Source organism: Chiroxiphia lanceolata, chromosome 15 (genome assembly GCF_009829145.1).
Source record: "Chiroxiphia lanceolata isolate bChiLan1 chromosome 15, bChiLan1.pri, whole genome shotgun sequence".
Lineage (NCBI taxonomy): Eukaryota > Metazoa > Chordata > Aves > Passeriformes > Pipridae > Chiroxiphia > Chiroxiphia lanceolata.
In genome coordinates, this window is record NC_045651.1 from 10,577,880 (window position 1) to 10,604,280 (window position 26,401).

General features: G+C 48.7%; 2 protein-coding genes across 7 annotated transcripts; both read left to right on the forward strand.

Moving 5' to 3' along the window:
* The first annotated feature begins 1 nt into the window (after position 1).
* BRD8 (bromodomain containing 8) lies at positions 2–23,424 on the forward strand. Of its 6 annotated transcripts, none has more exons than XM_032703013.1 (27): positions 2–119; positions 407–503; positions 1,391–1,460; positions 2,362–2,411; positions 3,263–3,385; positions 3,520–3,600; positions 4,039–4,103; positions 4,705–4,841; positions 5,273–5,488; positions 6,715–6,859; positions 8,021–8,230; positions 8,626–8,906; positions 9,415–9,870; positions 10,226–10,319; positions 10,531–10,577; positions 10,923–11,137; positions 11,395–11,487; positions 11,681–11,749; positions 12,469–12,646; positions 13,274–13,378; positions 14,186–14,230; positions 19,155–19,403; positions 19,805–20,008; positions 21,323–21,468; positions 22,118–22,204; positions 22,544–22,612; positions 23,309–23,424. In XM_032703013.1, exons 1-27 carry the CDS (start codon positions 101–103, stop codon positions 23,319–23,321), a joined length of 3,564 nt encoding a protein of 1,187 aa, XP_032558904.1. In that variant the 5' UTR covers positions 2–100; the 3' UTR covers positions 23,322–23,424. The 6 variants fall into 6 exon arrangements, 4 of the variants coding, with proteins under 4 accessions (XP_032558904.1, XP_032558903.1, XP_032558905.1 ...); XM_032703012.1 differs by lacking the exon at positions 23,309–23,424 and adding an exon at positions 23,239–23,299; XR_004359771.1 differs by lacking the exons at positions 19,155–19,403; positions 19,805–20,008; positions 21,323–21,468; ... (1 more) ...; positions 22,544–22,612; positions 23,309–23,424 and adding exons at positions 14,813–14,989; positions 15,351–15,458.
* A 1,131-nt stretch (positions 23,425–24,555) lies between these two features.
* NHP2 (NHP2 ribonucleoprotein) lies at positions 24,556–26,119 on the forward strand. Its single transcript, XM_032703032.1, has 4 exons — positions 24,556–24,734; positions 24,986–25,055; positions 25,122–25,227; positions 25,833–26,119. The coding sequence occupies exons 1-4, from the start codon at positions 24,587–24,589 to the stop codon at positions 25,956–25,958; spliced, it is 450 nt and encodes a 149-aa protein (XP_032558923.1). The 5' UTR covers positions 24,556–24,586; the 3' UTR covers positions 25,959–26,119.
* Positions 26,120–26,401: the final 282 nt, after the last annotated feature.

Consider the following 26,401-nt stretch of genomic DNA (forward strand, 5'->3'; position numbering starts at 1 on the left):
GGGCGGGGCGGGGGAGCGGGAGGGGGAGCGGCGCTCGCGCACCTCCCGGCGGGCTTTGCGCACGGCTCCGCCCCACCTTGCTCGGGGCCGGGCGGGGAAGATGGCGGCGGGGACTGGCAGTGAGTGCGGGGACGGGCGGGAGCGGCGGCGGGGAGCGAGCGGCGGCGGGGCTGTGGCGGGGAGGGGAGTAGAGGAACGGCGCGAGGAGAACGGAGCGGTTACCAAGGGCCCTTCCGGGTAGGGGCAAACGGTGCGCGGGGGGCGGGCACAGTGGTTCGGGGGAGGGGCGGGGCTTCGGGGGGGCGGGGCCAGCCGTCCGTGAGGGGCGGGGCCAGTGGTGTTGTCCCGGGGTCCCGTCCCGGTGTTCCCGGGTGCTGCTCCCGCACACTCCTGCCCTGTCCCGCAGAGCACAAGCTGCTGAGCGCCGGCCCCACCGAGCCCTGGTCCATCCGCGAGAAGCTCTGCCTGGCCTCCTCCGTCATGCGCAGCGGCGACCAGAATTGGTACGGGAGCACAGAGCGGGGAACCTGAGCGTGTGCGAGGCACCGGGTACCCGGGGCAAAGCGCGGGGCTGTCCCCCCCCCCGCCTCTGTTCAGAACAAAGATGGGGTGTCAAAGGTGTTAGAGATGTACCTGGACAGGCTTTTTGCTGCCTTCATAACTGTTGCGTGAAAGCAGAGGTGTGTTAAAATAAAGAGTGATGAGAGCTGGAGAGAGACTTTGGACAAGGACATGGAGTGACAGGATAAGGGGGAATGGCTTCAAACCAACAGAGTAAAGGTTCGATTGGAGATTAGGAAGGCATTCTTCCCTATGAGAGTGGTGAGGCTCTGGCATAGGTTACCCAGAGAAGCTGTGGCTGCCCCATCCCTGGAGGTGTTCAGGGCCAGGTTGGACAGGGCTTGGAGCAACCTGGGATAGTGGAAGGTGTCCCTGCCCACAGCAGAGGGTTGGAACAAGATGATCTTTAAGGTCCCTTAATGGTCCCACACTATTAGGTGATTCTCTGATTCTGTGTTAATAAATTGGATGAGGTGAGTTGCGGTCAAGAAGGATACTTGGTAGCGGATTCCTGTGCACTGAACCTGTAGCTCTGTTTTACTGCCTTCTTCCCCTTACAAAAGTAAGGTGTTTGTGGAAATATAGTCACGTAATCAGAATCTAGAAACTTGCTTTTCAAAGCAAAGGAGCAAAGGTATTTTTTATTAGGAGCAGGCAAATATTTTCAAGTCTTGTACTTTATACTGTAGTAATTCCCAAACATAGCAGCTCCTTGGTGAGTTTATCATGTTTAGGGGGTTATTCAATGATGTCAAGACAGCTTGTCAATTTTTCTCTGAATGGTAGTTGGGGAAGAAAGTGATGGTGACTTGCCATTTCCCTCCTGCAGGGTCTCAGTCAGCAGAGCCATCAAGCCTTTTGCAGAGCCAGGGCGTCCACCTGACTGGTTTTCCCAAAAGGTAAGATACTCATATTTGAATCTTGGAAAAAAATGAGTTCTGCAAAGGGATAGATAAAGCCTAAGGGAACGTATTTGTTGTTTTATAAACATGTAGCAAAATTAATTTTGAAAAAAAAATTTTTTTATTTAAATCAAATACTGTTTTTCTGTTTCTGAAATTAAACTTGAGCTCGCAGTCCAGTTGGATAAAGTTGAGGAAAAGACTGGATGATCAAAGATATTGAAACAGCTTTCCTTGTGAGGGATGGCTAAGTAAGGTAGAACCTTTTAACATGAAAAGATGAGTAACAGGAATACACCAGATCTCTGCATAATCAGAAGTGCCATGCTGAGGATGAATTAGGATTAATTGTTCCATGCTTTGTCCAGTAAACAATTAATAAGTAAGTCTGACTAAAGAGATTCTTCACCAGGCATGTGATTTAAGCTGTGGAATTCCATTCAGCTAGGAATTTGTGGATGCCCATGTATTTTGGTGTGTCCTGCTGTTTGAGCCAGCACCTGGGACTTCTGTCGTGTAAGGGACAGTTGGGGCTGTTATGTTGCTTACTGTGTCTGTTGAGCTTTGGAACTGGCCTTGATGTAATGTTATTTTGTCTTCTTCGATTAAATATTTTGGTTCATGTTCACAGATGGAAACATTACAGCTGCAGCTTTTGCTTGCTTTGATTTCCGTATTGTTAGTTGGGAGCATCTGTTCTTTAGCTTTGTTTTTGCTTCCTCACTGTGAGCTACACTAAATTATAGCCTTGAGGGAAACTCTGGAGAAAACTGTGAGATTTGTTCATAAAACCTTGGGCCTCTGAAGAAGAGGGAGTGAGTGCCCTGTGGGCTTTGCTGATAGGTGTTAGCTCAAGCTGACTCTTTAGTGTCCTCTGACTTCCTTTGTCTCTTCTCAGCACTGTGCATCTCAGTATTCAGAGCTCTTGGAGACCACGGAGACCCCCAAGTGAGTACAAAGTCTGACCCAAGCACAGTCTGCAGCAATTTGAAGGGACTCATCGGTTCTTGCAGCAAGGTCCTTGTTACTGTTAACTTCCTTTCTTCCCCAGCCAACTCCTCCCTAAAGGAGCATTCAGGAATGAGAAAATTCAGCTGTGATAGCTTTTGTGGGTGGACAGTGGGATCAGGGTGTGGCAGATGGGGAAGGTGACATTTATTTGTCTGGAATAAAACACTACATGTTAGTCTTACTGATCAGAAGCTTTACACATAAGTTTATAATTTAGAGTAGAGGTAGAAAAGACAGTAGGAGCAAGAAGGGGAGATGTTCTGTATTTGTCCCTACTTTGCAGTGGTTTTTTACAGCTTTTTTCTCAATGGTTTCACTACAGCTTTGTGGTCTCAGATATTTATTGCTCTTAATTCCAGGTGTTTTGTTTGGGGACTTCACATCAAATTAACTTAAAGGTGGGATGTCTCAAAGTAGTATTTGTTTGTAGTAGTGCTGAATGATCTTCAGCACTGGAGATGAAATGACTTTAGTAGAGTTAGTCAGAAAAAAAATAGATGTTTCTTCATGGGTAGAGAAGAATCTTCTCTGAAGGGGAATGATTGGTTTTTTTCAGGTTGAGAATTTTTAGTGGACTTGCATCTTTGATCTGTTCCTGAAATCTTTAGCACTGGGTGCACTAGATAAAAATTTCAGAAGAGATTGTGCTGTCCAAGACCATTTCAGGGAATTGGAGGAAGCTGATTTTTTTTTGTGCATAAATGTGTCAGGAGTAACATACAGCAGCCATTTATGAAATAAGAACTGAGTTTTCTGTGTTTTGTATATAACTTTTTGTTTGTTTATAGGAGAAAACGTGGTGAGAAGGGAGAAGTTGTGGAAACTGTGGAAGATGTTATTGTGCGGAAACTGACTGCAGAAAGGGTTGAGGAATTGAAAAAAATTATTAAAGAAACACAGGAAAAATACAGGTAACATGGCAGAGATGTTAAGCTGTGGCACATCTGAGAGCCTTATCCTGGAAAGATTGTCTAAATGGGATGGTGATTGGGGTGAAAATGCTGCTTTGGGTTTCCTGTTCAGTAAGAGGGTTTTCTGATTACAGGCAACTGAAGAAAGATGCAGAGCTGATCCAGGCTGGACACATGGATAACAGACTGGAGGAGCTGTGCAATGAGATTATGATGTGGGTTATTTAATAATTTCCGTGTTGTGCTTTCTTCTGAAATTGTAGTTCCCTGGCACTCTGTCAGGCATCTCTTGTTTTGTATACTTTGGGTGAAGAGAAATGCAGCAGCTGGGCAGATGCTTTGGCTTCTGAGAGGGGACTTAGCTTAGCTCAGGGGATACCAGCTTGTGTGGAACATCGTTTGGAGTTGCTCAGTAAAGAGCTTTGTGATGGTTTGCAGCATCTTGCTTGCTGCTCCATTTTGATAATCAGCTGGAAGTGAAATTTCCTGCCTAGTGTGTCATTCTCTGGCTCTGCTTCCCTCCTCAGGGGAACTGAGCCCAAATCCACAGGGGCAGTTCAGTGTTGTCCCGAGATAATGGGACGGGGGGTCAGTAAACTGATTGTAAAGGAGGAACTGAGACACTGTCTAACAGGTTTTGATTCTGTATACAGAAAGAAAAAAATGGAGGAGGAGGAGGCAGAAGTCAAGAGGAAGGCTACAGATGCTGCTTATCAAGGTAAGCTAGAGATGAGCTGCCTTCCTTTTCCTTGGAGAGATGTGTACACTCATAAGAACATCTGGGAAATACTTAGATCTTATTAAGACCTGCAGTAGGAATTCGTTGACCCTAGAGTTGGAGAGAAAGGTTGTATTCTCTTTCCAGCACTATATTTGTAACAGGGCAAAATGCAGAGGCTTCTGAGAAAGGAACAAAATCTGTAGGAAAGGTGTATCCGAGAGGAAGCAGGATTAGCAAGGAGCTCTGTGTTAGAATATCAGGCTGTTCACCCCTTTAGTCTTCCCTATGGTTTCACTGGTGTCTGAAGATGAGAGACATTTATTCTAAATGTTTAATTCCTTTATAACTCTTGGGGCATTTAATTCAATTAACCTGTCAGTGGTGGGAGTTAGTGAATACCTAGCTGCTAAAGAAACCTGAAATAGAGGTGCATTACCCAAAGCTGGTATTATTTGGGAACTGAGCCTAGTGTGATGCAAGAAATTCCTACAACATAAACTGTTTTCTTAAGATTCTTCAGGATAAAGTCAGAGGCAACTCTCAGGGACTGTCCGAGATGGAGTCCTGGAATCTCACTTTAGTTTCTATTCTCTTCCAGCTCGTCAGGCCATTAAGAATCCACCACGACGACTGACGGGTGTGATGGTTCGTTCCCCCGCCGGCTCGACCTCCCCAGGAGGGGAATATGCACTGGGAGATCTGTCCCAGCCTGCTGGGGATGAGGCCAGTCCAGGGGTAAGGATCCTTATCCCAGGTAGGAGGGAAAGACCAGCTTGGGACATGGGGCTCGGCGTCCATCACGGAGAAGGGGCCTGGGGAGAAGGCCTTGCCTTGCTTTGTGGACTTTGGCTGCGGTAGTGCTGCAGTGTGGTTGGTGTACGGTGCTGCTCGGGATCCATGTCCTCTTCCATGTCTGTGGTGATCCGGTGTCTGGATTGAAGGCCATATAGGGGCGTCAGTGGGTTGGCCAGGCAGTCTGTGAGTGCCTGGGAAATGGCACTACAGGGCAGGGAAAGGGTGAAAGCACGTGCCTGGAGTAGGTGCAGCGAGTGAATGGAGTAGGTGTCTGTGGTGTGCTGGATCAATGCTCTTGGGGGAAGCAGCAAGTGGGGCTGGTCCGTGTGGTGGAGTGTGGCTTTGAACAGTGTGGTTTTTCTCTTTCTCAGGTCACGCCAGGGACATTGCCCAGCACCCCAGTTGCCTCCTTCATTGGAATCCCTGACACCCCTCCAGGCTCTGCTCCCCTGGATGCCCCCATGACCCCAGTCACTGATGATTCACCCCAGAAAAAGATGCTAGGACAAAAAGCAACTCCGCCTCCTTCCCCTCTGCTCTCAGAGCTGCTGAAGAAGGGCAGTCTCTTGCCCACAAGCCCCAGGCTGGTATGGAGCTCTCTGCTCATATATGCAAGCACATAAACAATTTGCTTCAGACTCTCCCACTGAAAAAGGGGAATCTGCAAAGACTTTTTAAAAATGTGCAGTTTTGTGAGAGTCCCAGCGGAAGTGATAGCTGAGAGGTATAATTACCCCTGTGAGCCACAGAGGTGGGACCCTTTCCCAGCAGGACTGCAGGGATTGTGCAGCACGTAGGACTGGCTGTCTCCCCTCAGTCGTAAGGAGTTGGAGTTGCAGGCTTTGCCAGAGGAAGTTGTTCTCCTTAGGGGAGGGAACTTGTTAGTCAACATCATTCCCATCAACCTCCTCGGAGCTGTTCTTGGTGATTACTTTGGGCCCCCAGTTCTTTATATCTTGGCAGGAAGTTGCATTTCAAGACCTGTAATGTGTCTTAGCATAAGAGTAGGGAATACCTTAATGGGGTTTATGACCTATATTGAAGCGTTTCAGTTTTCTCCTAGTTGTAGACAGTTACTAAAATCACTGTGATGAGAACCTACTTGTGGTGTTAGTGACTCTGGAAGTCTTGGGAGGTGCAGACACTGTTCACAGCTCAGTCTGAAAACAGCAGCCATCAGCCTGCCCGTGGCACGGATTCCCTGTGTTAGTGCTTGTGTGACGGAGTAGCTGTGTTGGCTGTTGACTTTATTTTTGTAGTAGTCAGATTTAGTCAGCCTTTTCTATTTGTTGGTTTGGGTAAATGTTCCGTGGGTTCTGTGTTTGCAAAGTGGAGCAGGGAAAGGTAATGGCTGTGGAAGACTGGGTTTTCTTTGTGGGAACAGGACTGCTTTACATCTCTTTCAAGGTCTATCATAGGTTCATTGTCTGACCTTGATAGAGTTACTTTCCATCTTGATACTTCTGTTTCTCTCAACTCAAAATGAGGGATATTTCCATGCCATCTCAGGGTCTAAAGACGCTCGTGTTTGTAAAGGATTGTGAGGTCCTTGAACAGAGGAACTGAGGTAGAGCAATGATCTATTTGGCTCGACCTCAGAGGTGGCACTGCAGCTGTGTTGTAGCTGAAGAACAGAAATTAGATGCAGACTCTCATGTTGTGCACTTGTATGAGGGGCCTCAGGCAGGGTGCAGCGTGCAGAAGAAATGCTGAAACAGCAAATGCTGGACCTGTTCATGGAAACGCATATCTAGCAGACAATCACTGATGTGATGGTATCTCCCAAAACTTCAGTTTCGTCCTCCTTTGACAGGTCGGTGAAAACGAAATGGCAGTGGCTTCTGGTCATATGAACAGCTCAGGAGTGCTGCTGGAGGTAGGAAGTGTCCTTCCAGTGCTGCACAGTGGGGAAATGCAGTCAACACCTGGTACTGTCCCTGCATCTCCTGCTGCTTCAGGTAACTCGGGCCTTTCCTTATACAGTTCTCCCTTAAGATGTCCCTTCAGACTGCTCTGTGAATTCTTTTTGGAGAAAGATGAAGGACATCTATCCTGCTGGGTTTGGGGGCTTCTTTATGAGTTGTATTCCTCTTTCTGTACCCATGTCCCTCTCACCCCTGCTTTTTTAAGTAGACCCTAATACTTATGGAAAAAAAGAGTGACTGAAACAGTTAGACTTGATTCAATCCTGATCCATGCAATCTGGTTTTCTGGGTTTGACACTGGTTAATAGCCGACATCTCGTTGTAGAAAGAAAGGGTTTGTTGACAGGGAGCTGAGGAAAAAATGATCTGGTATCTGATTCTTAATGTGTCAAACTCAGCTCCCTGTGGATCTGGAGAACTCATGTGCCTTCCCTCTGCTGTAGCTCAGAGGTCTTTGAGAGTTAGACCACAGAGGTCTGTGAGCTCCAGAGTGAGTTCCCCAGAGTGAGGTTGAGAGAGACAGTGCAGGACTCTTTGCATTGGGCTTTTTCAGAACAACCTTCCTAAGGTGAGGGGTTTTTGTCAGCTCTTGCTGACCAGTGGTTCAATCACATTGTCTGCAGCTGCAGTTTTATGCCATTCATTTATACAGAATTCCACACAAGTAAGCAGCTTTCCTTATCCACATCTTTTAAGACCTGTTAATTTGGTCCAGACAGTTGAGTAAATTCAGACTGGAAGTTACAGCTAAAATGAGTGGCAACCTTTGATATAAAAGGAATTCTCCAGGAAAAACCTGCAAAGAGATCCCCCCCTGCTCTCTCCCAGCTCCTGTGATGACTGTTTGTCTTGGCTTACCTTGTGTGGCTCTCTCAGCACTGTTTTTCAGATTTCCCATAATCGTATTGGGATGAGCCTTTGGAAGGGTGACTGTGCATGTGTGGCTTAGTCTGTCCAACCCTTACAGTGAACAGTGTTCTGTTGCTGCATGATTCTGCCTCAGACTGCACACACAACGGGGTCGGGTGTTTTTGGTGCAGGTTCTCTGTACAACTTTTGGGACTGTTTATAGGTATCTCTCAGTGTCTTTTCCCAGAAGAAGCCACCAGACAGTGAAGAACCCAGTGGTGGCTTTGTGGACTTCAGTGGTGGCTGCTTCTTGCTCATGTGCTTTTCCCTTCTACTCTCTGTTAGGTGCTCCTACGCTTTCCCGGCTTTTAGAAGCTGGTCCTGCACAGTTCACCTCACCTCTTGCTTCCTTCTCCGCTGTTGCCAGCGAACCTCCAGCTAAGCTCCTGCCACCCCCCGTAGAGCCTGTGTCCCAGGCAACTATTGTCATGATGCCCACGCTGTCAGCACCGTCCGTTGTGCCACCAGCTGCAGCTCCAGAAAGCGTAGCCACAGGTGCGTTCCTGAACTACGCACTCGTAGGTCATGCACTGCTGGAAAGCAGAACTTCCCATGGGATCAGCGCCTGGCGAGCTCTCAGCTGGGCTTTAGCACCTCAGACTTGCCATCCTGGCCAAAAGGATAGTTATGTCTGGGTTCTGGAGTAAGCAGGTGGTTTTAAACAGGGTTTGCTGGGTGGGGGTGCTGGTGGTTTGCTGGATTGTGGTTCAAGGGTTGGAATCTCACTCGTGGGAAAGCAAACCCATATTTGTCTTTTATTTGTCTAAGCCATGGTGGTGTGGGTGGGCCTGGGATAGTTGCGGTTGGTGCTTGATCTTATCCGCTGCAGTGTTTATGTGGGCTGAACTTCTCCAGCTTGGTCTCTGACTGTCCCTCTCATCCTTGTGCAGTAAGCCAGCCAGAAGCTTGTGTTTCCATGGAGGCAGTGTCTGATTCCCACACTGTGACAGTGTCCATGGACAGCAGTGAAATATCCATGATCATTGATTCCATCAAGAAAGAGTGCCTGGGTTCTGGGGCTGGCAGCGCTGCAGGGTCTTCTAAAGATCACTGCATGGATGGGAAAGAAGATTTGGATTTGGCTGAGAAAATGGATATTGCAGTATCCTATACAGGGGAAGAGCTGGACTTTGATACAGTTGGAAATATTATAGCCATCATTGAGGACAAGGTAAGTGGGCAAAGCAGAGTGCCAGGGCCTCTTGCTCCACATTCATTTGGGTCAATCTCAAATAATTGCTGTTCACCAATTTAGTTTAAACAAAAAAGAAATAGCTATTCCAAAGTGCACATTCTCACCGTAGTTTTCCAGATCAATAGGAAATGACCCTATGACACCACTGCTTTCAGTGTGACACTGGTGCTCCTCTTCAGAGGACACAAAGAAATCTCTTTCTTCCTCATGTTGGGTAGGGTTTAGGTCACATCTCTGGCAGACAGATGAGTGCTGCTCACAGTATCCTTTCCAGGGGTGCCGTATTTCTGAAACTGAAGCTCCACGGGAAGCTCCACAGGGAGTGATACAAGTCTGGCTGCAAAAGGCAGTACAAGTACATGGAGTTTTCCACAGTTGTCCCAGAAATAACATGACCTTTTCGTCACCACATAACATGAACTTTTCTCTAATTCCTCTTTCTGACCTTGGTCTGCACTGCTGTGTGTTTGTTTTGACAATAAAGGTAGACGACCACCCTGAAGTCCTGGATGCAGCAGTTGTTGAAGCTGCTCTGTCTTCTTTCTGTGAAGATACCGATGACCCTCAGACCCTTCCTGGCCCATGGGAACATTCAATTCGTCAGGAGCACGAGAAACAGGCCCAGATACCCCAAGTGTCTGTGACTGTGAAGCAGGAGAGACTGGAGTGTGAGGAGCCAGAGGCAAAGGGAATTCGAGACCTAATGGGCATTGGCGAGCTGGCATCAGAAATAAAGACTGAACTTGCAGAGCAGGAGCAGAGTCAGCTGGGCCCTGAGGAAACCGTACCAGCAACGGCAAGAGTGACAGAAACACCAGAGCTTAGAAGTCAAGAGATAGAAGAAGATCAAAGAGCAGGTCTAACATCAGGAGAGACTCCTGAAATCAATATAGAGTCATCCAAGGGAGAAGATGCAATGCTAAATTCAGTGAAGACAGAGGTATGTGAGCAGAGAGGCTGTCTGGAACTGGTGTGGGGAAAGAAAGGAGCAGTTGTGGCAGGTAGGAGAGAAATTTAGAGGAAGGATGACTGCTGGGCTGAAGGTGACCCTTCAATGGATGTGACTGACTGTTTTCCTGCAAGTCATGCTGCTGATGTGCTTGATGAGCAGAGCAGCTCTGCTTTAGGCAGTACCTTCGTGTATCTCCCCTTGCCCATGTGCAGAATTGCTGCTGGGAAGGTGCTCAGTGAACCTCATTGCCTTGAGTTAGGTTAGGGTGAGTGAGATGTGCCCACACCTTCACTGAAGTAAGCTGACACAAACATCTAGATTTGTGCATTTCTCTTCCCTCCAGACCCCACCTGATGATGATTCATCCCCTCCACAAGTCCCAAATGTGAGTGAAGACTCCTCACAGGCTGATGTTCAGCACAAATTTGAGCTGTCAGGTAACTTAATTCAGCTAGGAAATCTTTTACATGCAACATTATTAGCTGGATAGTTGTCAGTGATATGGTTCAGGATTTTTGGGGAGGAGGGACAAAAGATACATGTAGGAACAGTGGTAATTATTGCAGGACAGTAGGCATTGGTGCAGGAGCTTTTGTAGGGAAGACTGCTTTGGAGAGTCAACCTCTTCTGCGTTTCTTTCTTTCACAGAGTCAATGAAGGAGGAGGCCCAAGCCCTGTTTAGGAGTCAGATGAAGGTAATTCTCAGTTACAGTGATCTTGAGTTTATTAGCAACATCTCACTGCTGCTGCTGTCTGCTGAAAAGCAAAGCTTGCGTTCAGCTTTCTGCATTGAGAAGTAAGCAGTCTGCAGTGGGAGCTAAAGGAGAGATAGCTTCAAGCTGTAAAGCTGTGTATGTATGTGCTTGTGGGTCTGCGGGAGGAGGCAGGGCAGGCCAGAGAGACTGGGATTCCCTGGAAGTGCCTGTACAGTTGTCAGCAGGGTAACAAGAAAATCACTTTGTCGCTGAACCACAGTTGGTTTGGAGGCTCTGAGTTGCTGTTGTAGCTGGCCGTGCTGGCTCATGGACTCTGTGTTTCAGGATGGGCAGGGTGAGGAGGACGATGAGGACGGTGCCAGTGAGGCTGCCAGTTTGGAGGAACCCAAAGAGGAAGATCAGGGTGAGGGATATCTGTCAGAGATGGATAACGAACCCCCCGTGAGTGAGAGCGACGACGGCTTCAGCGTCCACAACGCGCCTCTGCAGTCCCACGCACTCGCCGACTCCATCCCCAGCAGCCCAGCCTCCTCACAGTTGTGAGTGTCAGGGAGTTGTGGAGGGAGTGTAGGAATCTCGTTTTTGTTTTGCTGAGTGGGAATTTGGTGATGATTGTTTCTGGTTCTCCTTGCTTACAAGGGCAAGTGTGCAGACAGCACCCCAATACCAGCTCCCACTTTTTCCTTCTGACTTGGCATGGATTAGCGTGGGCGTGTCAAAGGCAAAATAAACAGTGAGTTTTCTGCTTTGAGGCACTGTGCAGACTCCTAAAGGAAGTATGTTTTTCTCTCCCTAGCTCAGTGTGCAGTGAGGATCAGGAAGCCATCCAGGCCCAGAAGATCTGGAAGAAAGCCATCATGCTAGTTTGGAGAGCAGCAGCTAATCACAGGTGAGTGAGTTTGATGTCTTGACAGAAAGAAGTGACTAATCCTAGACAAGTCTCCACTCTTCCGTCTCAGAGGCTTATCTCCATTGGTACCAGGAGGTGATGAATCATACTGTTACAGACAAATAAACAGGAGAGCATGAAACAAATATTTACCAGCAAGGATGGACACTAAGTGGACTCTTTCTCTCTGCAGGTATGCCAATGTCTTCCTGCAGCCTGTAACTGATGATATAGCACCAGGCTACCACAGCATCGTGCAGAGGTGAGTCTCAGCAGCTCTCCATCACTAGAGCTCTGTATGGCTTCTTATTTGTGTAGGGATTTCTGGCAGGAACAATGTAGGTTTTGCCTACAGTGCAGGTTGGAACACTTGAAATTCATTTTTTTTTTCTGACATGATTCAGTCAGAAGCAGGTTTCCCCAAGAAGTGGGTCTTCAGTAACAGGCACATGTCTGTACAGAACCTTGACTTGAATGAAGTAGACTGAGTTACACAGAACATTTTTATCAGTAAGGGGACACATGACTGGTCTGGTTTTCCCAGTTTCTATCAAAGGATAGGATTAACCTCTGAAATTCCTAAAAGCTGTCTTCTTTAATCAGCATTTTTTACAGTCCCAGATAGTGGACTTTTCTGGAAGAATTAGAAGAATCCCCTGCTAGCCCCTGAAACCTCTCCACTAAACACTTCAAGTTTAGTGGCTGCTCTCTAGCTCCTTAGTTTCTTCTTCTGTGATGCCTGGAGAAGGCAGATGCCTCTCCTGAGGCATCACTCAGGCTGTTTTCACCATTCCTGGACAGCTCGTGTCTTCTGACCCAGGCTTTGATACTCAGGAACACAGCCTGTCTGGGGCAGAACCTGTTCAGCTAAATTAAACAGACACTCTGACTAGACAACGTTACAGACTCAGGGTTGTTTCCAAAAAAGAGGGAAACGAGCTAAGTGTTCCTGTTGCAATTTTGCTTGCATTTCTTTCATAGGCCAATGGATTTATCTACCATCAAAAAGAACATTGAGAACGGGCTGATACGAACCACAGCTGAGTTCCAGCGTGATATTATGCTGATGTTTCAAAATGCAGTTATGTACAACAGCTCTGACCATGATGTTTACCACATGGCTGTGGAGATGCAGCGAGATGTCCTGGAGCAGATTCAGGTAAAGTACTGAGCTGAGAACAGAGCGTTTGCCTTGGTCCATAGATGTAAGACTGTAGTTTCACTCCCCATGTATTTGAGTGCAGGAGACCTGTCTTTCCCTGCATCTCTCTCACGCTTGCTCAGGTGTTTGAGTTGAACTAGATTGTGGGCGAGTTAAAAGTAACGCAGCAAAATTTTTTATAGGTTCAACCCAGACCAATTTCAAATGTAATTTCCTTCAGGGAAATGCTTAGGCCAGCAAGAACTGGGGTGTGGTTCAGGAACAGAAACAAGCAACAAAACAGTGAATGACAGGGGACGCGACTGCGTCTTTGGGTGGCTGTGCTGGTTTATGTTGATATAAAGTGTACATGAAACTGTCTCGTGAATTTATGCCATTTAAAATGTCCTGTGAAGCAGAACGTCCCAACTGGCAGGACTAACAGAGTTTGAACTGAGGTTTTGTACTTCCTTGGGATTTGTGGCTTCTGAGGTAAATAGGGGAACTTATTTTGAGCAGCAGAAAAGGAACTGAAACTGCCTCTGACCCAATCATTCCCAGCCTGTGGTCTGTGATAGTTAACTGACACGCACTTACTGAGCTTGTTTTGCCTGCCAATCTTAACAGAGTGTGGTTTTCTTGCAGCAATTTCTGGCCACACAACTGATGATGCAAACATCAGAGTCAGGGATCAGTGCAAAGAGCCTGCGGGGGCGAGACTCCACTCGCAAGCAAGATGCTTCAGAGAAGGTGAGAATGCTGCACCCTCTGGAAGGGCACTTGGGATCTTCTGAAGAATCCCAAGATAGTGCATGAAGTTCTCACACAAGAGAGGCAGAATGTTTTTTGAGATTGCAGTAGTTCCATTATCTTCATGTGAACAAATTTGCTTCAAATGTGTCCATTGATTAGATTTCAGTTCTGGACCTGTACAGCATTCAAGAGGCAGGTCTCACGAGTTTCTTCTGTAATCCCAATAGTTCTATAACTTTTTAAAAACAGGTGATAAAACTGTAGGGAAATTAAGAGAGTATTGGTAGAGGTGTGATATGGCAGGAAGGTGAAAGGAATTGCCATGTCCTTCACTTTCTAGTCAGGTTTTAGGAGAGAGAGAATCAGTCAACTCTGGTTTGCTGTGTAAAACACACCAGAGAACCTCTGAATTCCACACTGATCTAAGCAGTGAAGGTTTGTTTGGTTTTTTTCTTCTGTAAAGACATCCAAACATGATGAAGTGGTCTCAGGTGCTCTCAGCTGGTGCACACAACACCGTGACAGCAGGGACTGCCTGCTTAGTTCTGCACCTTGCAGAAATTGTTTGGTAGACCAGGCCTTGCCATGGCTGAGAAGGGAACATCCCTTTCCTAGCATTCTGACTCTTGCAGTATCCCTCTTTTTGTCTGTTTTTACGTTCCTGCTGCATAAGACTGATGCTGTGCAGGAAGGGGAGTGGGGCACATGTTTCTCTATGCTCGTGTGTGGGCTCAGTGCTTCTGTGTGGTGTGTGCATTTCCGTAGCTGATGCCTGATAAGTCCTTCTGTTTGGCCTTTTAACAGGACAGTGTCCCAATGGGCTCTCCTGCCTTCCTTCTCTCTCTCTTTGTAAGTATTGAAAGGCTCCAGCAGGTTCTGCTGGCAGATGCTCTGCTCCTTGTCTGGGTGATCACTGCACTGTCACAGCATCCTTAGCACTGCAAGGGGTGTGTTTGACTTGGGGGCTGCACCACTGTGATCCTTAGAGAAGAAACATCTCAGTCCCTTATTCTCAGCGTGGGTGAGCGGGAGGGGCTTCAGTCTATTCTTTTGGTTCCAAGAGTTTTCGTTTTGTCATCTGCTTTTGCTTTTTTTCCACAACTTCTCTCCTGCTTTCTTTCCATGTAAGTGGGAAGACAAACCAAGTGGTGCAGACCTGTATTTCCTACATCTCTCATGTTTATGCAGCTGCCCCTTCCACACGTCGGAGGCAGTACAACAGGTCTTGGGAGAGTGAGGAGTCATCTGTGTACTCCTTTATCATTCCTGGTCCAGAAAGTAAATAAGACACTCTGCAGAAATACCTTGCTCTGTGCCTGTGGCGATCCAGAAGTGTTTGGAAAAATATTCCCTCTGGGAAACCCCAAGTCTCTGAGTTGCGGGGAGGAGAGAGGAGAGGAAGTTGTTCTTATTTCTCACATGTATCTAAAGACAGAGGAGTACTCCAGGAGAGTCAGCATGTCAGCCAGAGAGAGAGGGCAGCGCATCAAAGGAAGCTCTCAGCTCACCTTCTGCTCACGGAAAGGAGTTATGCCAAGAAACTAGGGAGCTAGTGCCAGGGTCACTCAACTGGAGGAGCACTTGCCATAGGGATCAGCAGCTGATAAGGTAGGTTAGTCAGCAGTTTCCTCTCCCCACCTTAAGCTAGAATCTGCCATTTAGGAGAAAGCCTGTGCTATCCAGGCTCCAAAAGCATCTGTCTGGGCAAGAGTCATGTTGCCTCTCTCTGCCCTGGCTCCAGCAGTGCACACATGCTGCCAAGCCCAGCACCCTGCTGTGTCCAGAGCAATCTTTAGGTAGGTCTGCAGGCAGGCCTCTCCAGGCCGCCTTAGGGACAGCTTCCCTTTCTCCTGATTGGAAGGCATGAAAAGTTGTTGCCAGATGCAGAATTCCCCCCCTCCCCCTGTGCTGGAGGGAGCAGAGCGCTGGTGTCGGGTTGTGTAACTGTGTTTGTTTGCCTTGTGAGCAGGACGGAGGCACCAGAGGGCGGCGCTGCGCCATCGAGGCAGACCTGAAGATGAAGAAATGATGCTACAGGCACACAGAGCTGAATCCCAGCGCTTGGCATCTGGAGCTGGAGTGCAAGCAGGCTGCTCTTAACAGCTGTTGGAGGAGGAAGAAAAGCTGCAGGTCCATTTCTGGGACCTGGTTCACCTTCTTCACTTGCCCCTCTGGAAAGCACTGTCTCCTTGGAATATGTATCCCAAAGAAACTTCCCCAGAGGGGAAGACTAGCCCCCCTGCCTGTTTTAAGGCAGTTGTCTTGGGCTTCATCAGTGTTCTGGTGTTAGCTAGCAACTGGTGGCTCGTATGTACTGTATTGTGAAGTGTACAGATTTTTACTAGTGATGTGTAAATGTGATGTATATTAAAATCTGGGAACAAACCGGTGTGCAGTGTACTGAGCATCGCAGCTCTGCAGGGAGCAACCCTGTGGAACAAGCCTGTGTACCCACCTTGAATATCTGCAACTATAATTCTCTTCCAATTGTCCGTAGACCAAGACACACATGGCAGAGCTTTGGCCTTGCAGACTATCCATTAATCACGGGAATGTTCCATAATGCTTGGATGGAGAGGAAGATTCTCTGCATGAGTGAGTGAGGATACAGCACCACTGTGATGATACAGGAAATCTAACCATGAGAAGTTAAATAACACAGTCTTGTTGGAGCTTCCCTTAGGAGAAAACGCATTGAGAAGTACTATACATTCTTTTCCCCGGAGATCTGTGAAGGCTACACTAGTGAGAGTGAAAGTCTGTGATCCCAGCAGCTGCAGGCAGGATTGCCAGTACCTGGTTTCACATCTGAGTTTATGCAGTTTATAATGGAAATTACAGTCCTTTTCCTAAGCAGCATGGAGGTTGAAGTTCTCTGTGAGAATTTCCAAGTTGCCACCTTCTTTTCTGCTCATACAACCTGGGAGAGGAAACTTGAGTGTTTTCTGCCCCCATAACCTTCCATGGGGAAAAAACCCCACGAACAAAATAGTATCATCCTTGATGCTTTGCAGCAGCTGGGAGTGTTATACACTCTGCAGCATGTACAGGGTGCAGCTTTCTGTTACACAGGTTTCAGGAAACTGAGTCACTGGGATTAAGACCAGAGGCATTGTTACCTGGCCTAGTAAGAGCTCTTTATTTTCACAAGTTTATTGTTGAAGTTGGCTGTGCCTGCTGTTTTGAGTTCCATGTATCACTGAGGTGTATTTTCACCAAGAACGATGTGGAAATGCTGAAGATCATTTGGTTTGGTTACTGGTTAATTGTCCTTCCTACCCTTGGTTTCTTCTCTTAAACAGGTATTTTTCTCTCAGCCTTTTCCCTTGTCCCATGACCTTTTAATAGTCTAAGAGCTTTAAAACTCTTAGGATATGATTTTCTCTACAGAGCCCCATTGCCTCTTTCCCAGTTCATCATCTCATGCTCTGACTACTAATTCTGTTCTTCCTAATACTTTGTTCTAATCTGTCTGGTACAGAGCTGATGTTTTACTGTGCTTTATCTCCCAACACCCACCCTTTTACAGACAGATAAAACAATCACCCCTTTCTGGTTTTCTTCTTAAATTTAAATGACAGGTTACACAGCGTAGGATTGGTCACGTTATATTTAAGCTTCTTTAAGACTCACAAGTGAATCCCAACGGGTTCTAAGGTTTACCCACTCCCTTAAATTGTTCTAAAACCTCCCCTGTTGACATTTTAATTAGAAACCGTCTCTCAGACCCATCCCAAGAGAAGGTCTCATGTGATCTCCTCTGTGGCACTGCTGATAATGATGATTAATTTGGTTTTTCCAACTGGCCCTATTTTCCACTGAGATGTTTGGCACTGATCATGCGTCATCGCCACTGATCATCTGTCAGTTCTCTGCTGATGTTTTTGATGGGGTTTGTTGGTTTTATTTGCTTTTATGTCTTTAGCAAATTGTTCTGTTTTTCTTTTTCCTTTTTTTTTTTTTTTGCCTACTTTATGTGGATTCTAGATTTCAATTATTAGAGTTCAGGCTTTTATCATTTTTCTTGTTTTGACATGTAAGTTCTTTTTAAAGACTGCCTTCTTGATTTCTAAAAGCTTTTTCTCAAATCAGCAAGGGTTGTGCAGTGTCTGATCTCTGCAAAGCGAACTAAAACTTTCCAATTTGAGAAAGGTTCATTGCTGGTGACTTATATGGCCAACATTATTAAGAACTGTCAGGCAGTTCTTAATTAAAATTTGAAGTCTGTATCATTTGGTCCAGAATTGGTGTGGAGCTGAGCAGCTTGGGATTATTTCCCTCATCATGTCTTGCACTAAAGCTTCTGTTCTGCTTTCTGGCATCTTGAGTCTTCCAAGGTTTGGGAAAACTGAACATAAGGCTGAAGATCTCTTTAATCAATGCTTATGCCCAAGTTCCCTGGGCTTTCTGGTTTTAAACCCTCTCAACTGGAGTACAGAAAGATGATCACAAGGGATCAGATTACCCTGGGTAAGGGTTTTCTGTTCCTCAGCTGAGCTGCAGTGGCTGGTTCTGTGTGTGCCCAGCTCTGCTGAGGGTGCAGGACAGTGCTTTAGGCACAGGGTTCCTCTTCAGATGAAATCTCAGTTTGCCCAGCTCCTTGCCCAACACCAACCCTGGAAGCTGAGAGCAGGTAATGTTATCTCTTACCTCATCAAATTTCTTCTGCTTCCACTGAAGTTAACTTTGAAAGAGGTTTTGGAAGGACAGGCTTTCAGGTCCTAACTCTGCTGGCAAGTTCAGGAAATAAGCAAACCAGTTTTCTCATCCCCAAACCCAGTGGATTCTTTGTTTCTCTCAATTATGCACCATAAGCTGTACTTGGAGCTGTACTAGCAGTCCTGAGAGTGCAAAAGGCAGTCAGTGAGAAATGTTCTTGTTCAAAACTCTGAAAAAATTAGGTTGTACATAATTAACTGAAAACTCTAAAGACACTGTTAATTAATGCATAGAATTCTCCATAGGTGCAGCATCCACGCAGCTCCATTCAGGGGCAAGATACAGATTTTTTAACATCACTTACTGTTACTGTGACTCTGCAAGCAATTCCCCAGTCTTAGTGGACTACTGCAGTAGAAGATACTTAGGCATGGACTAATGAACAGAGATGAAATTAATGGTTTCTTCCTTCTTAAGAGATTGCTAATTTTTATTTTCTGAAATATGTAGAACTGTCCTCTGTCAGTGCGTATCTGTGCAGGGTTATAATTCTTCTGACTCAGGTAGATGACAGCTAAATCACACCTGTCACTTTAAAAACAAATGTCTGTAAGCTTTGTAATAAGTTATTTCCAGTATAAAAGGTTCTCAAGGGGCAGCAAAGGGAATTTCAGTGAGTTGTCCTTGGAGTCACAAATTGTTCACAACAGTCAGCAGCTGAGGAGCCCCGTCAGGACTCAGATCGACCTTGCTGGTGCCTTCAGCACCTTAAACATGAAGCATCCAGCAAAGCCACGTGCTTCTAGCCAGCTCAGCAAGCCCTGAGCAGTGACCCACCAACCCCTGGGCAGGGGAAGGGCACAGCAAAAGCACCAGAAAACCTGTAATGCAGTTGCTCTGAAGCAGCAGTTTGTGTTGCAGAGCCGCAGCCCTGCCACATGCTGTGTGTAGGGCTCAGGTTTAGACTGAGCAGCTATAGACTGAGCAGGTATAGACTGCTCACCTCAGAGTCCTTCCTGTGCTGGGGCTCTCACAGTGTGTCATGAAACAAGCTGGGCTTGGCAGTTCTGGATCTGGGTACAAATAAATTGCTTTCTCTTTTTGTTGTTTGCAGATGGGCCAATCCTGGGAGTCACAGAACAGTGGCTTCCAGCCTGTTCCCAACTGGGATTCAAGCCTGGATCTGGACACGAGGAGCTGGAGAAATACTGAAGACATGGCTGTGGGGAAGGTAGAGGAGAGCACCCAAGAGGCAGACTGTGAGCTGAAGTTGAGTGAGCCTCTCTGGGAGGATGATAGAGAAGATTACCAAGAGGCAGAGGAGCCATATGAAAGCAACAATCTTCTCCAGTTCCTTTTCGAGGTAGGGCTGTTTGGATGACAGGAAGGTGGGCAGCATAGTTCAGACCCTCCTGAAACATCGGGGTTTTTCAGGGCCTCCACCATCCCTACACACAGAAACAATCTGGGGGCACAGCAAATGCCCTGGGTTCACTCGCTCCCTGGCCCAAGCCCAGCCCTTCCTCCCATTTGGAGCTGGCACTGCAACAAGGGAGCTGTTTTGCCAAAACACAGCTCACCCTAAAGCACAGAAATGTCAGTGAACTGACACTGTAATAATAACATAGGGCTTCATCAGAAGCTTTGCAAGGATTCCTAAAAATGGAAAGGCGTTCATGAGTGAATGCAAAAATAGCATCTGTGCTGTTTATTTCTTCTCCCTTTTGCCTTCACAATTTGAAGTAATAAATCACTGTGTTGCAGGTAACCCAGATGCTGGAATCTCTCTGCACTGGCAGCACAGAGTCATCACAGACTCAGTGGGATTATTGTGGCTTAGGGAAGCAGAATGATGGGGAAGATGTGAGGTGCCAGGAAAAGACCACAGGAACAGCAGTCTTGGGAGCAGAGAGAAGTCAACTACACATTCTGGCAGAAGATGAGAAAGAACACTTCTTGGGAAGAGGGGTAGGGTAGTGGTGGTCCTAAAAGAGCCTTTGGTCCTGGATGAGAGACAAGAGACAGTGAAGGAAACTAGGTCTAGAAGAGATGGGGGAGTCCCAGGGAGGCAGGGACACACAGGAGGAGACAGCAGGGAGGAGAACGCAGGAGAAATATAAGAGGGAAGGGTGGTTTTTATGTATGGCTGTGTATCTTTATAAACAGGAAGCTTTTTACAGATCAAACCCTCAGATGTGAGTTGGAGGAATTGCTCCTTGGCAGTGTAAAGGTGACTCATGAGAGCTGGCAGGCTGCTCTCAGGTTTAAGGCAAGACTGGAATACTTGCCTTGTTCTAATTGCTGTGTTTTGCAGCACAGCTTGGCTGGTTTCAGGCCCATGTGGCTGTGCCAGCAATAACCATCTGCCCCTGGGGACCGTCATGTCTTGGAAGCAGACACTGTTTAGCCTGGGTTTGCATCAGTCCTGTGTCTAGGGGGCTGTGGTCTTCCACCAGCCTGCGAGGTATTCCTGGGACAGGTAACGTAGCAGTGGAAGAATGGTGTCATTTTTCCACTCACACTTGTTCCCTTGAAAACTCGGACACTGGTGTCAAGTAACTAACTTTCAGGTTTTTCACCTGTTCAGACAGAACAGTGTTATTCCCAGAAGTTACTCTGTTCTTAACTGCTGTTATTAACAGCAGTTCCCTCGTAGTTCTGCCAGTGGTCAAAACCAAACACAGCACAGTGTCCAGTTTCTTCCTGAGAAGTCTGCCCATGATTCAGATCTATTGAGGATTCTGAGGTGCCCCTGCACATAATCCCACATCTGGACTTCAAAAAGCTTCCCTCTCCTGCCACTCTACATTTTATTGGCAAATTAGTACAACAGCACCACTCTTCTTCCTGGATGAGTCTATTCCCTGTCATATTCATGTGGGAGTTTCTGGGGAAATAACCTTGTTGTGCTCTAGGGGATCCTGTTATCTGTATCTCGAGCTTTAACTAGCCTGAGGCAGTTTTACCTCAGCTGCTGATTGCCCTCTCTACATCCATGACTCTTCCCAGAGAGCAGACAGACACAACACTGGGCAGCTCCACAGGGTTTGTGTTAGCCAGAGGTAGATAGGATCCAAGAGCTCAGACCCAGCTGTTACTGAGCAGCACAGGGAAGGTCTGAGTAAGGTCAAACATCATCCTCAGAATAACAGAGAGCAAGTGAGCTCCCAGCTGAGCCTGGATGCAGTAAAGGGATGTGCAGCAGGCTGGCTTCTAGATAAAGGACTCAGGTCCTTTATCTCAGGCTGCCATTTTAGATGTCTACTCCTCTGTGCTCCTCAGGACAAGACTCCAGAGTCACCTGGAGAACCAGCTTTAGGTGAGCAGGATGCACAGGAGATGAGTGCTCAAGCCCAGGACGAAGACGACAGTGGCAGCACCTCTGCAGCCCCAGTGCTGGACTCCACAAGCCCTCCCAACACACACCTGTAAGTAGCTGGTTCTGTCTTGCAGGTGCAGCAGAACAGAGTCGTTTCCCTTGTCACACATGAGAACAGGTGTATGGCACGGGTCACATCCAGGAAGGTGAGATAGCCAAGGAGAACAGGAGGGAACTTGTGGATCTGCCAGCATTTTGAGGCATTGATCCTAAGGTGAATTGAGAAGAGTAGAGATTAAATGGAAAATATGCATTTCCTCAAGGCAGATAGGCTGGGCATCAGGTTCTGTCAGGCAATGCACAGTCTAGCTCCTGAGGGAGGTATTACCAACCTCTTCTAAGCAGGTGCAGGTATATCTGTCACATGCATGCTCTGCCACGTGTGATCATCTGGGCTGCCTTTCAAAGGAAAGACATGGGGGGTTGGGATGAGAAACTTCATAAAACCACCTCAGTAAAGTTCTAAACTGCAGAGTAGCACGTGGTTTTCTATCCAGTTTGATCCTGCCCTTCAGCTCAGCACTTGTTTTTACCGATTGCCCTGCATCTTCCTGCATTCTGGATGTTTACTTGTGTGTTCCCATAGAGGACGCTCCCACCATCACACTCCAAGGTTGTGGATGTGGTGGGTGCCAGCAGAATTGCCACCTCCCACTTTGTTTCAAGTGTGATAATCTGGCAATGCCTTCACTCCACAGGGTGCAGCCAAGCTGGAATAACCCCCTCCAGCATTTGCTCCTCAAGAAAACACTCCTGACCATCTGGAAGATGATAGCCAGTCACAGGTACGTGGGAGCAGAGGGCTGGATCAACATGTCCTGAACACACCGCCCTGAGTCCCAGCTCCTGTGTCATCAGGCCTTGTCCTCCCCTCCCCAGAGGCTGGGCTGTCTCTCCGGGGCTTTGCTTTAGGAACAGTTGTGTGCTGCAGAGCTGGAGAGAACACCGCATATTTATTTCCTCTGCTTAATGTGGCAGAGCCCAAGTGCTGCTTCCTACACAGCTGGCACAGCACTGTCTGTGGCCCTCATGGCAGGCAGGGACAGAGAAGCACTGCTTCATGTCCCAGTGCTGCCTTTGGCACAGAGGCAGGCACAGAACATTCTTTGTCCTTGTCCTTGTAGATACAGCAGCCCATTCCTGAAGCCAGTGTCCGAGAAACAAGCCCCTGGATACAGGGATGTGGTAAAGAGGTGAGTTTGTGGAGGAAATGCTCACTAGTTGATTTCTCTCTGGTTCTTTTCTGTTGTTTTTGGTTTCCAAAATGCCCAGCGGGATGGTTTCCTTCCTCCTTTTCCAGAGTTTGGCTGTCACCAGCATTTCCCACTGATTTCTTTTATTAAAACTCCCTTCTGGGTAATTAGAACCTAGAAGCTTGCACTAACTTTGGACCTGGTGGGAATTGTGCCTGCCCTTTGCAGGCATTGCATGGCTTAGCCCAGGCACAGTCCCTGGGCAGGGGATCCAGCTCCTTGCAGCTCAGCAGTCCCTTCTCCCCATGCTGGGATGTGCCTCAGGCAATGCCCCCTCCTCACCCGCTGCCTGCGCCCCAGATGTTTCACTCTCAGCACAGAAGTGGGTCATAACAATATTTCCCAGAGAGATTAAGGGCATTTTTCAGAGCTGAATCATGTTCTATTCTGGTCACAGTTGTCCTCTCTGCAGCCATTCATTTTCCCATTCTGTCAAAATAAGGGAAGTAATATTTATTCCCCATCGTGTTCCCCTTACCAGCATTGCTATTTTTGCTGGTGGCACCATTCGATTTTAAGGGGGTTTAATAGATACCTATTTTAGTAACTTTTCTTTTTCCACTAAGACCTGGACTGACTTCATGAAGACTAATTACCGCTTGCCTTCTCTGGAGCTCAGCATCACTTTTTTTTCAGAGGTGACTGCTAATGACCTGCCAACTTGGTTGGACAGCAAATGTCACATTGGCTGAACTTAACTTTTGTCTGACTTGGAAGAAAAGCCTTTCTCACTTTCCCTCTTTGTCCTGAGCAATAAAATTGATTGAAAATAGCTCTGCTTTCAGGGCCACCCTGAAATGAGAATAATCACATTCATGCAGAGCCCAAAGGATGCCTTCCCCTGGGTTGCAATTCAGTTCTCCTTCTCTCTCTCTTTTCTAGACCCATGGATTTAACCAGCATAAAGAGAAGGCTGGCAAAGGGACACATTCAGTCCATGATCCAGTTCCAATGTGACCTCATGCTCATGTTCCAGAACGCAGTGATGTACAACAGCTCTGACCACCAAGTGTTCCACATCGCTGTGGAGATGCAGCGAGAGGTCATGGAGCAGCTGCAGGTTTTGGCTGAAGCCCTCCTGTACTCCAGGGACAGGCTGGAGTGAGGGAGAAGGTAACAAGCCATGCCTGAGGCCACTTTCGTTTTGAGCAGTGTTGTCTCTGTGGCTCAGGATGTGCTGGGCTCGGGGGATGTGCTGCCGTGGCCTTGGGCAGAGCTCCTTATCCCCAGTGGTGGCTGCTGGGTCACTGCGATAAGGATCAAAGTGGTTTCTTGGAGGGGCACCATGTTAAAAGCCTCCTGTTTTCTTTGGGAAAAGTAGCAACGTAGCCCTGCAGGGGGAAAAGTTCGCTGGGTTGAAAAACAAGGGAGAAAATGCAGTTTGTGGCCAGGTGGATGAGCTGGGCACAGCCGCGGGGGTGGATGGCCGCACCCCGGGGCACAGCGGTCCGGAGCGTGCCCGCGGTGGGCTGGGCTCGGGGTGGGCTGAGCGTCACTAGCACCACCGACCACACCCAGTAAAGGCCCGTGTTGAAACTTGTCCTGGCGTGTCTGACTCTGGGACTGGAACTGGGATTGGGATCGAGACAGGACTGGGGCTGGAACTCGAATTCGAACAGGGACTGGGGCCGGGCCTGGGACGGAAATTGAGACTGGGGCCAGCACTGGGACTGGAACTGCGACTGGGATTGGGACTGGAGCCGGGGCTGGAACTGCGATTGGGATCGGAGCCGGCGCTATGGGACGGAGGGCGGGGCCGGGGTGCGGAACCGGTAAATGGGTGCTTTGCTATTGGCCAGCGCGGCTGTCTGTCAGCGCCAGCGCAGCTGCCAATTGGCTGGCGGGGAGCGGAGAGCCGCATGTCCCGCCCCGGCGCGGCGCGTGCCCCGGCAGCGGAAGCGGCCGGCGCGGGCCATGGCGCGGGACAAGCCCGAGGCGGCGGCCGAGGCGGAGGCGGCTCCCGAGCGCTCGTACCGGGAGCAGCTCGACTTCCTCAACCCCATCGCGCAGCCCCTCGCGTCCCGCAAGCTCACGCGGAAGCTTTACAAGTGCATCAGGAAAGGTCTGGCGGCGCCGGGATATGGCGGAGGCGGGGCCGGGCTGGGGCATGGCGATGGCGTGGTGCAGCCCCTCACTCCTCTCCCTCACTCTGTGGTTCTCTCCAGCCCCTCACTTCCTCACTCCGTGGTTCTCTCCAGCCCCTCACTCCTCTCCCTCACTCCGTGGTTCTCTCCAGCCCCTCACTCCTCTTCCTCACTCCGTGGTTCTCTCCAGCCCCTCACTCCTCTCCCTCACTCCGTGGTTCTCTTGCAGCGGCCAAGCACAAGCAGATCCGCCGCGGTGTGAAGGAGGTGCAGAAGTTCATCAATAAGGGCGAGAAGGGGTAAGTGCAGCCCCGGCCCGCGGCCCCTCTGGTCCAGCCCTGCCACTGACACGGTTCTCTCTGCAGGATCACGGTGCTGGCTGGGGACACGCTGCCCATCGATGTGTACTGCCACATCCCCATCATGTGCGAGGACAGGAGCCTCCCCTACGCTTATGTCCCTTCCAAATCGGTGAGTGCTGGAGGCAAACTAGCCCCTGTGAGGCGTCCAGGCTGTGACTGGAGCCATCCTGGGGAGGTGCAGATGCAGTGACCAGGTAAAGAACCTGGTGCTTGCCACAGAATGTACATGGGGGAGGTGTAGGAGTGTTTCACTATGGGATCACAGAACTGTTTGCCACGATCGACTCCCTCAGCAGCCCTGGGGGATATCAGGGAAAAGAAGCCTCTGGGACACAGTCAGGAGAATTTTTCCCTCCTCAGTTGTGAGCTGCGACCAGTACCCTCTTCGTAGGTTGGAAACTGGGAGCGGGGGGAGGTGTCTTTGGAGCTTCAGCCTCATGCAGGCAGCTCTGCAGATCCTGCTTTGGGGAAGAAGCATGGCATGTGAGCCAAGTGCCAGCCCCTTGTGCCAGATGCCAGCCCAGGGCTTTGCTTCCAGCTTGTAGGACACAAGCTGAGAAAAGGGCTCTTGAACCCAGCACAAGTCCAGAGGGCTTTGGGTTGATGGGCTGGCAGAGAGATTCCTTGCATTAGACCAGGGAATGCAGTGAGCTGGTCCTGAGCCTCTCCCCTCAGGAAGAGACCTGGCACCCCACAGTCTCACTGTTCCCACAGGACCTGGGAGCTGCAGCTGGCTCCAAGCGCCCAACCTGCGTCATCATGATCAAGCCCCACGAGGAGTACCAGGAGGCCTACGACGAGTGTCTGGAGGAGGTGTCATCTCTTCCGCTGCCACTGTGAAGAGCTGATGACGGGCTGTGCCCTGCAGGGCCGTGACAGGTCCCTGTGCCCCTGCCCAGGGGCCACATGGCCATTTGTGGGGACACCACCAAGAGCACTGACTGGGGGGGGAAGGGGAGCATTGTGGGGGTGAATAAAGGTGTCTGTGTGTTTGTAGAACATGGTCCTGGTGCTCAGGGCAGGAAGGCTGGAGGGTCCATGGCTGCATTAAACTGCTCCAGGGGCACCACCCCTGGCCCCACTGTGACTCACCCACCTCAGTACCTTGACTAGTTGTACCGCCCACCCTTGCACGGTTGTGCTGGGGCGGGGCCCTGCGCTGGGCAGGCCCAGGCCAGCCTGCAGCCCCCCCCCACCCACACAGCCAGAATCCCCCAGACCCCGAGGGAAGCAGAAGCCGGGAGGGAGAAATACAGGTTTATTGCAGGAACGGGATGAGGCTC

Bases quoted from the DNA above. Each gene is read 5' to 3' on its own strand.
- BRD8 (XM_032703012.1), top strand. The intron at 4,842-5,272 runs GTAAGGATCCTT...TCTCTTTCTCAG, and splicing joins GGGATGAGGCCAGTCCAGGG to GTCACGCCAGGGACATTGCC. The intron at 20,009-21,322 runs GTAGGGTAGTGG...TGTGCTCCTCAG, and splicing joins AACACTTCTTGGGAAGAGGG to GACAAGACTCCAGAGTCACC.
- NHP2 (XM_032703032.1), top strand. From the start codon at position 24,587: ATGGCGCGGGACAAGCCCGAGGCGGCGGCCGAGGCGGAGGCGGCTCCC. The intron at 24,735-24,985 runs GTCTGGCGGCGC...GTTCTCTTGCAG, and splicing joins TTACAAGTGCATCAGGAAAG to CGGCCAAGCACAAGCAGATC. The intron at 25,056-25,121 runs GTAAGTGCAGCC...TTCTCTCTGCAG, and splicing joins ATCAATAAGGGCGAGAAGGG to GATCACGGTGCTGGCTGGGG.